Source organism: Lissotriton vulgaris, chromosome 1_1 (assembly GCF_964263255.1).
Source record: "Lissotriton vulgaris chromosome 1_1, aLisVul1.2, whole genome shotgun sequence".
Classification (NCBI taxonomy): domain Eukaryota; kingdom Metazoa; phylum Chordata; class Amphibia; order Caudata; family Salamandridae; genus Lissotriton; species Lissotriton vulgaris.
The window spans coordinates 1,982,147,363-1,982,159,690 of NC_141685.1; the positions used below are offsets into that span (position 1 = coordinate 1,982,147,363).

The following is a 12,328-nucleotide window of genomic DNA, read 5'->3' on the forward strand; positions in this document are numbered from 1 at the left end:
ATGTGATGGGGGGACTGTGCCGAGAGCACGTTCAGGTCAGAGGGGAGACAATGACTGTCTCGTTTGTCAGGTCCAAGACCGATCAGGGTGCGATGGGGGACTGCACAATCATACAAAGGATTCCCGGGTCCTCCATGTGCCCGGTAAGTTGCGTAGAGGAATATTTAGCGCAAAGGGTGGCATCATGGGGGGGACCTTGTTGAGACACGCTGACGCCACCCCACTGACGAGGTTTCAGTTTCAGCGGGTAAATGCGATGTCGATTTCCGCTGCGGGCTTGAACCCCGGCGAGTTTGGGACCCATTCCTTTCGGATAGGGGCTGCTACAGAGGCTACAGCCAGGGGTCTGAATATCGAACAAGTTAAACGTGTGGGGCGTTGGTCCTCCAACTGTTATAAAAGGTATGTGCGGTTGCACATGTTGTGAAGCTGTAATGATGTACTCACGCTTCTTGTTTTTGTTTGGTTTTCAGTTGCGCAAGCCTACGAGGCGGGGCGGACTATGCAGTCGACCCAACACCGGGCCAGCGGTCAAACATCACCGGCTGTGAAAAAGGAGGTGTGGGTCGTGTGCCACTCATACGTGAGGCGTGCCGCGGACGTATTCAAAGCAGGTGACATGATTCACGTGGCTGGGGAATACGGGTACAGTGTGTCCTTCTACGGAAAGGGCGGGCTCTGTATTGACCAGTTTCAATCATTTTTCGAGGGTTTGTTAGGGCGGACGAGGTCACCGCCGGCTATAATCATAGTACATCTTGGGGGCAATGATTTGGTGACCGCTGGTAGACGACTTCTTCTTGAGGCGATGCTTTCCACTGTAAGTTGGTTAGCGAGAAGAGTTCCAGGGTGCACGATTGCGTGGTCCCATATGATCCCACGAAAAGTGTGGCGGGGGGCTCTTTCAGTTTCTGCTCTGATCATTCAGTAAGGAAGATTAATAATAAAGTGAGTAGATTGTTCCGTTCAAGTACACTGCATTCTATTTCGCATGGTTGTATTAAAGGGGACAGTATGTATTTGGGGGATGGTGTTCACTTGTCCCGGGTGGGAAACGAGTTACTCATAGGAGACCTGATAGCTTGGCTGAGGACTTTAAGACATGACCTTTAGGTAGGAGTGTGTGGGGGGTCCGGATAGCCGGTCAACTATCCGGCCTGTGGCGGTAAGGTCATGATCGGTGAGCACTAATTGGAAGATCCCTATGAGTGGGCGTCACCCATTACGGATGGGAGCGCTCGAGGGAGGTGGCCATTGGCCCCTCAACGGGTAGGCGGTCCCTTCTAAGGATGGGCCGCCGAAAGGAAAGGAAAGGCGGTCAAGGCCCCTTCCTGGGTAGGAGGGGTTACAGCCCCCTCCAGGGGAATTTCCCGGGGCCAGGATATCTGCGACGGCAGATGTGGTAAGTTGTGTGGGGTTTGGGAGGGGGTCTACGCTACCTTCTAGATACCTCACACGAGTCCTCGGACGACCTTTAAGTGGCGTCGAGTTTATTGGGGCCCCCGTCAAGTCAAGGGAAATTGGTAGTTGCACTTGAGGTACACCTCTGTGCGGTCGCCCCTCACAAGTGAGGGGGATATTTCTGGTTTAGGGATCTTGACACCGGTTACGACCTTGCCGTTGGCCCTTAAACGTTAGGATGTACAATTTCAAAATTTCAAGTTAATGTTTTGTAGGATGTTAGTTCGGCTAGGAGAACCTTTGTATTAGAGAATATGTTAAGGTTAGCCAAACATCGCAATGTGGTAATGAAATTGTACATAATATGAAACTGTTATTTTAATGTTTTAATTTTGTTTCATATTTTAATAAATACGGCCGGGAGGGTCACTCCCTCCCGTCTTCCAAAAGTTCAGAACTGTTTCCGGTTTCCCATCCTTGGGGAGTGTGTTGAGAGGGGGTGGCGGGTATCTCAGCCATATGGAAAGGGGCGACCATTCGGTCCCCCCGAACGTATGGCGGTGTACCACGAGCCCCCCGGGAAGCCATTTTTGGGCGGGAGGCGAGCCTCGGCTGGTATGCCCGAAGCGGCGTAGCCGGGGCGCGCTTTTTCCCGCCCTAGAGTGGGCTGGCCTAGACACTGACGCGGCCGGCCACGCCCTAGGGGCAGGCGGGGGCGGGTTTACGCCCGCCCTGAAGACGGATAAAAGGAGCAACAAGCCAAGAACGCATCCTCTTGTTCCTGTGCTCTGAAGCTGCACCCCCTCGCTGCACGTGAGCTCGAGACGGAACGAAGAGCCAATTTTGACCCGCCCACCAGCCCCTGAGGACAGCGAGTGGTTTTTGAATAAAGTTTGATGTGGTAACGCTAATTCTTGCAGGTTGTGATGATTATCGTGATAAGTTTGATTATGCAATAAAGAATGGTCAATTCGTAGTATGTTCTCAAATAAAGTAATCCTGCACTAGTGTTGATCCGTAATCTTGCTTGTTGATAAGCTGTTTGTTACTGTCTTTTAGTAATTTAGTCATTTTAGTAATTTAGTTAGAATTGTCGTATTTATTTTGGTCGGGCGGTAAGGTCATGATCGGTGAGCACTAATTGGAAGATCCCTATGAGTGGGCGTCACCCATTACGGATGGGAGCGCTCGAGGGAGGTGGCCATTGGCCCCTCAACGGGTAGGCGGTCCCTTCTAAGGATGGGCCGCCGAAAGGAAAGGAAAGGCGGTCAAGGCCCCTTCCTGGGTAGCAGGGGTTACAGCCCCCTCCTGGGGAATTTCCCGGGGCCAGGATATCTGCGACGGCAGATGTGGTAAGTTGTGTGGGGTTTGGGAGGGGGTCTACGCTACCTTCTAGATACCTCACACGAGTCCTCGGACGACCGTTAAGTGGCGCCGAGTTTATTGGGGCCCCCGTCAAGTCAAGGGAAATTGGTAGTTGCACTTGAGGTACACCTCTGTGCGGTCGCCCCTCACAAGTGAGGGGGATATTTCTGGTTTAGGGATCTTGACACCGGTTACGACCTTGCCGTTGGCCCTTAAACGTTAGGATGTACAATTTCAAAATTTCAAGTTAATGTTTTGTAGGATGTTAGTTCGGCTAGGAGAACCTTTGTATTAGAGAATATGTTAAGGTTAGCCAAACATCGCAATGTGGTAATGAAATTGTACATAATATGAAACTGTTATTTTAATGTTTTAATTTTGTTTCATATTTTAATAAATACGGCCGGGAGGGTCACTCCCTCCCGTCTTCCAAAAGTTCAGAACTGTTTCCAGTTTCCCATCCTTGGGGAGTGTGTTGAGAGGGGGTGGCGGGTATCTCAGCCATAATCGAGGCTATTGCTAAATAACACACCAAGGTAACTGTATTCCTAAGCACCTCCATTTGGAAAAAACTGATCCACCATCTGAACCTCAAAGAGAGCCTCATACCCTTTGAAAAAAACGCTACCTTTGCTTTAGCCGTATTAAAATTTAGATCATTCCAGTACAATAAAAAGAAAAGGCATCCAATTGCAGCAGCAACCTACCGGCACAACATCTAATAGCACTGTGTCATTCACATAAAACAACACAACTATGGTTCTCATCCCCTGACATACCTTAAACCCTCCAAGGTTTCCGTTATATAGATTAATAACAGTAATAGGGCCACAATGAACCCCTGTCTCAAGCCAAATGTTCTTCTGCATACTTTATCCCACCCAACTATACCAAAGAGAGCCCCCTCCACATTGGAAGCCACTGGTATATCATGATCAGTCTGAGCGGGTCTCAGCACCACCCTAATATCTGACTTCACTTGCTCGACTGGTTTTGAAGCAGCACAAAGTGGTACTGGGCCTTGGGGAGTAGTGGCAGATACAAGCGACACCACTGAATCAGATGATATACCCACATCTTGAAATTTCATATTTCTTGTTCTTTTTGTAGATTTTCCTTTTTGCCTTCTTTTTGTTACTCTTTTGTTTAGTATTACTTAACCAACTTCCATGCTGCATGCCTGACTCCTGGCTTGTGGCTTCCTGGATAGGTCTAGTACCTTTTTTATACATTTGAAAATCTTCTCAGGGTTCTCCTGGGGCCAGAACAGGTCTATTGGGGACAGCCTCAATATTAATGCCTCCTTGGGCAGAAAGCCCTTCCTCAATGTTAATGTCCCCATGGGCAGAAAGCACTTCTTCCAAGAACAGGGCTTCTAAAAATTTAGGACCAAGGTTTGTCACAATGTTTTTTTCTTCTCTGAGAAGCTTTCTTTGAGTAGGGTATTTATGAGGAAGAGGCAGTTAATTGTTTCACCAAGAGATGCTATATATCTTAGTCTCTTTAACACGGGATTCCCATTGCTGTAATTAGGTGTACTAGTGTTAGCCCAGCAGTATGGAATAATCCAGTTCCTTAAGAAACATGAAAGGAAGTATATTCTACATCCCAAGTGCATCTTCATCTGTTCTTGGTAAGCAACTCTCCCTTTACTTAGTGGGGTCCAACAAAAACCTGGAAAGACAGAAAGGAGAAATAAGTATATTGTTTTTTATTCCAAGAGCATATTTTCACCTAACTGTAGATGCTGACATAGAAAGGGCTGTACTAGGAAATATTTCCAGTCATCACCCATTCTTCTCATTTATGGGCTAGCATAATGCTGCCTCTAACCCTGAACCTTTAAAAAAAGTATTGTGGCTGGGGGTTAACCTCTGTTAGGGAGTGACCCAATGTGATTGTCCGATCAAGCCGGTCTAATTTTCCACCTCTCTGGAGGTTGGACAGAGTTCCTTAAGAAGGCAGAGGGTCCCGGTCGTAGTGGAGGACCCTTTAAGGCGGTCGAGACCCACTGATCGCACCTAGCCTCCTCTGACTTCCTGCTACTTAGGTATCCCCTCTCTTGCCTTCATCCTTACGCCATCCTCAGATCAAAATGATCTCCAAAAAAGAGACCCCAGGCCCATCAGGAAGTGCATCGCCGGCCTGACAAGGAGCGCCCTATGATGAACCATGACACCCTAACAGGTATGTGAGGGCAACATGATCTGAAATTCAGATCTTCCAACGGCAGGACTATAAGCCAAGAAGGTCCACTGTTAGACCCCCTGATCTGGCTAAGAAGAAACTAACCTTTTCTTGTGTTAATAGTATAGAGTCATGTCTGTGGGTGCAGTGGGATAAGGAAAGAGATGACTATCAAATAAAACCTCATAAACACAAGGAAGGATGAGGTTAAGCAAGTGATCCTTGATCTGAGCGAGTGCCTTGAGGAGGATGAGGAGTCGAGCTGTGGGGCAGCTTGGTTTGCCTCCCAATGAGGACTCCAAGAGTTACAATGCACATTGATATAGCCCATGAGGTTAGGAAGTTAGACAACATAGAGAGAATTGTTCTGGAAGCGCTTGGAGGGCCATACAAGATTAGTGCTTTGAAGAGCTTTAGGGTGAGTATTGCAGCATTTGAAATCGGGTGGTGAGTGGGGATTCATAATAGTATAATCACTTCAATTCCACTTCCTGGCATTGAGAGCCTGTTTAGGAGATGTGGCGGCCTAGTAGGTTTTGGAGAACAAATGTAAACAAATTATTATTTCTGTTTTCAAGCAATTTGAAGGCAATCCGAAAACTGTTGTTCCTGTTCTAAAATAGTCGTAAAACTGTTTAAGCTAGGGAGATACCATACTGAATGTAGTCCAGGTTTTATATTGTTAAACAGTACTACAACGGACAGCATTAGCAAATCAGACCACAGCTGTGCGAAGGAGATTAGCAATTACAGATACACTGGAATATATCCAGCAAAAGGCAATCAAACATACCTCATTAAACTAAAGGCTTCTTTCAAAAAGTTGCAAGAAGTATTTGTAATATCAATATATCTTTTATGGATTTTACACTGTTTGGTTAAATTGTTTTAAGTGTTATGGCAGATGTTTTAACACACTTGTATTGTCCCTCAATATTTTACATGTTTGAAATGTTCTATACAAACATGTTTAATAGTTAAGTTATACGACATGTTATTTTAAGTAAAGGCTTAACCCTTAAGATTAACATATGCAAAACATTTATTTGGAGCCAATCGACATTTTCAAATCAAAGTGAACATTGAATTTCCATGCATGTGTTTGCTTAAATGTTTGCTCAACAGTGAGTTACATATTGCTAACATTTATGATCTTTGTCTGACTGTATAGATTTCACATTTATTTGGTGTTGCTTTCTACATGTAGTCAGATTATTATGTTATTTACTTATTATATAGTCTGTTTATTTTGTATCTTGTTAATTACTTTCAAATAGGATGTATTTATGCAACACATGCTCAAAATGCATGGCAATTAACTCTCCGACATAGTAAACCAAACATAATAGTGTTCATTGTTAGATCTGACTTGACAGCGAAGTTATCGCAAGACCTTTTCATACCACATCTTTTAAAATATGCAGTTTGGACTTTGGGTCCACTCAGAAGGAGCATGTCTCTCTTATTTCACTCAACTAGCTCTTTGGTGTACTATCCAACTCCTAAAGGGTACCAGCACTGCAATACATAAGTGGTTACTTTTCATCTTAAAAGTATTCTGAATTTTCTCATTTTTTATTCTTTTTTCTTAGAGATGAACTACATACATAAAGCAATATAATTAATTCTAGGCAAAATTAATTTTATGCAGGGTTTTAGGCTGCTTGTGGCATTTTTTACGTTTAAGCCATAGCTCAGATAGCAAGCCAAAACTATTGGCTTTAGGCATTATCTATATACTCTGTACAAATAAATTGTTTGTGTTAATCGATGACTTTTCAGTTAAATCCCTTTTTTTTGTCTTTCAAATTCAGGCAATTTAATCTTGTTTTCTTTATAGGTGTGACAAGATTTGCCACAAAACCTTTCTGTTCAGTCTGTGAGGTTTGAAAACAGTAAATGGATCCTCACACTAGGGGCACTGCCCTCACTACTACCTTAGTCTAATAGTGTGAGGCATTATTGAGTCATGCTTTCCATATAAATGATATTACACATTCATGTATATGATATGAAATCTGGCCTTTTCTTCTGTGGCAGCTGTATATAGTAGTACTCAATTAGTTCAACAGTCACTTTTCACCTCACCGCAGTAAATTCCTACATTGAATCTGATCATACTCATGAAACACTTTTTGGTCTTACAAAATAAATGTTCCCATTTTTTACTAGAGTGTTGTGACAACAAACAAAACTGGGGTGGCATGGTGACCAAAAACCAATGGATTTAACCCAGATCTCTTGAATGGGATTGAATCTATGATATATTCAGCATTCCATCCATCATTTGTTTGTGTAGCACTTTCTGCCCTAAGTGGTATGGATATGCCCAGACGTGGGTCTCTTGCTCACCATGCCACTGGATTCAAGCTAGCCTGGTTGATGAGGGGTAATACACTGAAACCAGTCCCAGGATGCTTCTTTTCAGTCCAGGGAGGACATTGCTTGGCAGTTCAGGCTGGACTGTTCCCATGAGGAGCAGGGTCAAGACAAATTTGCATATGGCTTGATCTAAACTGGGTTGGCATGGTAAAAAAAGAACAATGGATTTAACCCAGATCTCTTGACTGGGGGTCATCAATCATTTGATTGCGTAGCACATTTCTTACTAGAGGCAGCAAGTGAATGAATTCAAACCCATGCTGCAGGCATCACACATTTGTTCCATGCATGCCATGGTCCAAATCAACACCTGCTATTATCTATACAAGGTAGAATTTATTTCCTATTTCTCAGGCTTCTTCTTGCTGTCTACAAGGTGAGCTTTCTTTCTTTTTACCCAAATATATTCCTGCTGCTCTCAAGGCATATCAACACAAATGCTGCCACTGAAGGGCATCAATAGACAAAACACGACAGCCACATCTACTATATGTATAATCTTATTTCTCAAAGCACATGATATAAAAGATCAAATACATGAAGAGAGTGCAGCGAATTTTTATGTGAAAGAACCTGTAGATTTAAATAAATATTGAAATGTACAGTTTTAGAACTTCATTTCTACCCAAAGCACAAAATAAATATAGATAAATACAGATACAATGGGCAAAAAATTATTATGGTTAAATACAGTCAGAAATGTAAAAAAAAAAAAAAACATAAACCCGAAAGCCCTAATCATAATTAATTTCACTGGCAATAGACTGCACATTCTCAAGGCTAAGTTAGTAGCACAATTTGTATTTTTTTCATTTAATCCCCAGAAATTTAGAACAAAGATATATATATATATATTTTAAACAGTATTTCCCGTGTTTTTTCAGCATGATTTTCTCTTTCTGTTCTGAAGCATTGTGACTTGGAGAGAGTGTTTCTATCTGGCAATGTCAAAAGTATTTCGATTACGAGAACCGATGCGAAGCCATTCCATTCACATGCTTCACTTGTTTTTTAATGTTGCTTTTCAGAGATACATCGACAAAGGGATGAGGACCTATACATGGACACCTGTGAACGGAACCGATTATGGGTAGATTGACTTCCAGAATATTACCAGGCAGCATAAGTCAATTATACATTTGTGAATGTGGCCATGCTGAATTTTACAATGACCAAAATGTCTCAATGTATTTGCAACCCAGCCAACTGTGTAATAGATTAACATGCACATTGCTACGATTGCTGCTATGTTTTAATAGCAATAGTAAATTTTAATGCATTTGGGAACAACCAGACAATATTTTTCATTATCATGTAATTCTTTTATTTGATTCCTCAGAATATTAATATGATGCTCCACGTACAATTCTTCATTTTTTTTATATAACTATTTATTTTAAAGTACATTATTGCTCTAGAGAGTTGAGAGGGAGAATAGAACAGAACTTTAGTTTTGAGTGCTTAGTTCCTTTCTAAAAATGGTAGTAATTCAACATGTTCCTTTCACATAAAAACACACTTTCAGGAGGTATCTGATAGTGTTCATTTGGAATAGAAGTTCACTTGCGTGAATTCAAAACATTTCCGGGTCAATAAAAAAGTGATACATAAATAAGCTTGAGCCAACAATTCCTAATCTTCAAGAATTCTTTTTTTTTATGGTTACTTCTATCACATTTTGACTTCTCTGTGCGATTAAAAAAAGCGAGAGCAATTTTAAATTAGTCTGGAATTTATCATAGAAAGAGCAGTCTACATAACCTCCAAAGCTGAATTCCATTTACAGATGAACAGTAGATATTCTAGAACGTTCCAGCCTCATCTTTTAGTTTCAGCTTGTGTTCCTAGATACATCAGGCATGGCACCCAATCCTATGGGGGAAGACTCAATGGGACAGTACTAAAAATGTTAAATGTTAAGGGAAGCATTTCCTTCAATTATTTTTCCTTCAATCATTTTTTAGTACATCTCTTTTATAACCGAAACCTTGAGCCACATTCTTGTGAAGGTTACTTTAGACCCGGTTGGAATCAATTGAAGGTACTGAATCCCTCTCTAGGCAAAGCAAACTCAAACAACTGGGAAACAACAAAATAGAACCCATTGTTTATTAGCTTGTGTTGTTTAAAGGCTATGTGACCTAACAATTTGGGCTGGACTGCTCATTTAGGTTTGGGTCAGACTCCATGTGTTTATCCCTTTCTCTAGTTTCACATATGGCCTAGGGAGGCATACATATATAAAGGACTTTTGATGTGTCATTGACTCACGCTTTCCATCCAGTTGTGTCAGAATTAGTATGTATTGATGCCAGTCAAGGGTGTAGGGCCTGAGGGGCACCTTTTGAGGATCCATACACACACCTGCAAAGGGCACCAGTTGGGCACATGCAGGTCCAGTTGAATCCATGCAGCTGGGCAGATGCAGGGCAGGTCAGGTCTCCAATGCTTGGTATGTCCCTGTAGCTCAGCACAGGAGGCCAGTCAGCTAGCCCTTTGAGTCACTCTGGCAGTACTGCTTTCAAGGAACAGTTCCTGTCTTCCTTCTTCAGGCAGCAGGCCAGGCCTATGTACAACAGACAACAGGATCATCCTTCCAGAAGGAGGGCGGCAGAGTAGTCCTTCTTCTGAGTCTCCGCAGGTCCAAAAGTGATCTGAAGAGCTGTTCTAAGGATCCAATATGTAAACCTGGTGCCAGGTTTGAAGGGAGAGAAACTCTAGACAGGTTCTGGAATTTCCTGTCTTCCCCTTCCCAGGTCCTAGGATGTCTGGAGTCAGGAAAGGCTAGTGTAAAGTTGTTGTGTGTGTGCTGAGGCACTTCCTTTGAAGTGCAAGTGGGGTAGTTCACAGATCCACCATTACCATCAGGTCAGGGTGGCCTATACAGCCAGCACTCAAACCCCCTGTGTGATACTGTCTGGGAGGAAAACACAAAGGCAGCGGCCAACTACACCTAGCTATGTGACCCAGGAAACAATTTGCAATCATCAAATGGTTAGGGCAAGAAGACTCCAACTTTGTAAAAGTGTCATTTTCGGAATTGTGATGTAAAATCTGACTTTACCAATAATGAGGTTTTTAAATTACATTGACATTCCCACCTCCCAGTCAAATGCTACCACTTATTAAATGCAGTAAGGTAACATGATGTTATCCTATGGGGGAGGTAGGTTTTGCAGTATTAAAAAACAAATGTAAAAGTTTCTAACTACAAGGACATGTAAAAGTCGAAAGTGCATGTCCAACTTTTTTAATACACTGCACTCACCCATAAGGGCTGTTTAGAACCTTCCTTAGGGGGTGACTTATGTATTCAAAAGGAAGTTTAAGGTATGGCAAAAAAGTTATTTTGCATAGGCGAAATGGCAGTATAAACTGGGCACAGGCTGCAATAACAGGCCTGAGACATGTTTAAGAAATTGAGTGACACAATGAGGGCTGCAGACCTGCTTGTAGCATTTAATTTAAAGCCCCTGGGTACATGAAGAATCATTTTATTTGGGATTTACATGTGCCAATTGAGTGTAAGTGAATCTTGCCATGTTTACAGGCGTGAGCACAAACACTCTAGCACTGATTACCAGTGGTAATGTGTGCAGAGTCCTAAGCCCAACAAAAGGTTATTCAGCCACACAGGAGGAGAGATGGCACGATGTTTGGAGGAAAACCACACCAAGGATGTCAGATTTAACAGGTATATTTTATTTACTGAGAAACTGTTCCCTGAATCCTTTGGGGTCCTAGTTGGTTTACTGGAGAAGCCTTTAGCCAGTATGGGCCAGATCAATAGGCAGTCCCCACCACTATATCTGAAGTCCCATCCTGGAGGAAAAAGACCTACCATATACTGTCTAATTAGGAAGTAAGAATCTATTATTTGGTTGGATTTTGATTTATAAGTAGATATGTTTTAGGCAGTGGGGTTACCTCAAAATACTTGTGAAATAGAGCATTCCGGAAGTAAATATTTTATAACGTTGGTTGTTTAAGTAGGGAGAATAAGACCAGGGCTGGAATTGCCAGAACTGCATCTAGAGTCCATTAACTGAAGCTTTCCCTGCCAAACCAAAACCTCCCTAGTACCTTTCCAGATTTCCAGATTTAGGCAAACTCCTTGACAAATTAGGCATGAAGGGTTATCAGCTGTAGCGCATGCAACTTTATTATAGCTGAATTTTAAACACCAGAATCTGTGTTAAGGATTTCCAAATGTATTTCAATTGAAACAAGTGTTATCTTTTTTGCTAGAAATGTCTTGTTTCACTTACTAATCTCCTGATTTATAAGTCTGTGCCCCATTCACAAGGTCATTACATTAAATACATTCATACTTTCTCACAAACATATGAATAGTCTCCTTGCAAGTTTCAGTGAAAGGCACAATTTCCTTTTTATTTTTTATGTCAATTTATCCGTACCTCTGTTTTTCCTCTTTTTCTAAAATGTTCATTTTTAGTTAGGCTAATGATTGTCTTGCTTCCTGTTTCAGCCTCGCCTTGGTATTGCCACAATACAGTTTTTACTACATAAAAGCCAAGCTAGATGAAACCATAACTCAGGCCAGATGTAAGTACTGAAAACAACGGCAAGTAACTGATAATGATCTATCAAGAGTGGTCCCAACCAGCAGTGTTTTGTCTGTTTTCTCAACTGTGCAGTTCTAAACTCAAGGGATTCTGATTTTTCGCCCATGTTTTCATAAGTGTGATTTGTAAGTTCAGCAATGATTCGAACCCTCTCGAAACATGGAAGGGTAAGAAATATTCTATATGAATAGAATATGATTCTTGTCTTTTTGGCTTTTGCCAATAACCCTTTTCATGAACATCCGGAATCATTGCTTACCCGTGGTCCTTTTTCAATTGTGTCCAGGAGCTCTGACCTTTCTGGCACACAGGCAAGAAATAGACACACTGTATACACAAAAGAGAAACATTACAGATCTGTATTTTATTCGGTTGTGTATAAAACCTGCCAAATGTCTTGGAAAAAA

General features: G+C 42.2%; 1 protein-coding gene across 2 annotated transcripts in view; it reads left to right on the forward strand.

Annotated features, from left to right (window-relative positions):
- CACNA2D1 (calcium voltage-gated channel auxiliary subunit alpha2delta 1) overlaps positions 1-12,328 on the forward strand; it is a 1,701,483-nt gene that overhangs the window by 1,503,388 nt on the left and 185,767 nt on the right. For both annotated transcript variants that reach the window (XM_086919803.1, XM_086919796.1), the window contains 2 exons: positions 8,364-8,425; positions 11,825-11,901. In XM_086919803.1, coding sequence (XP_086775929.1) covers positions 8,364-8,425; positions 11,825-11,901 — 139 coding nt within the window. The remainder of the gene's footprint in view (positions 1-8,363; positions 8,426-11,824; positions 11,902-12,328) is intronic.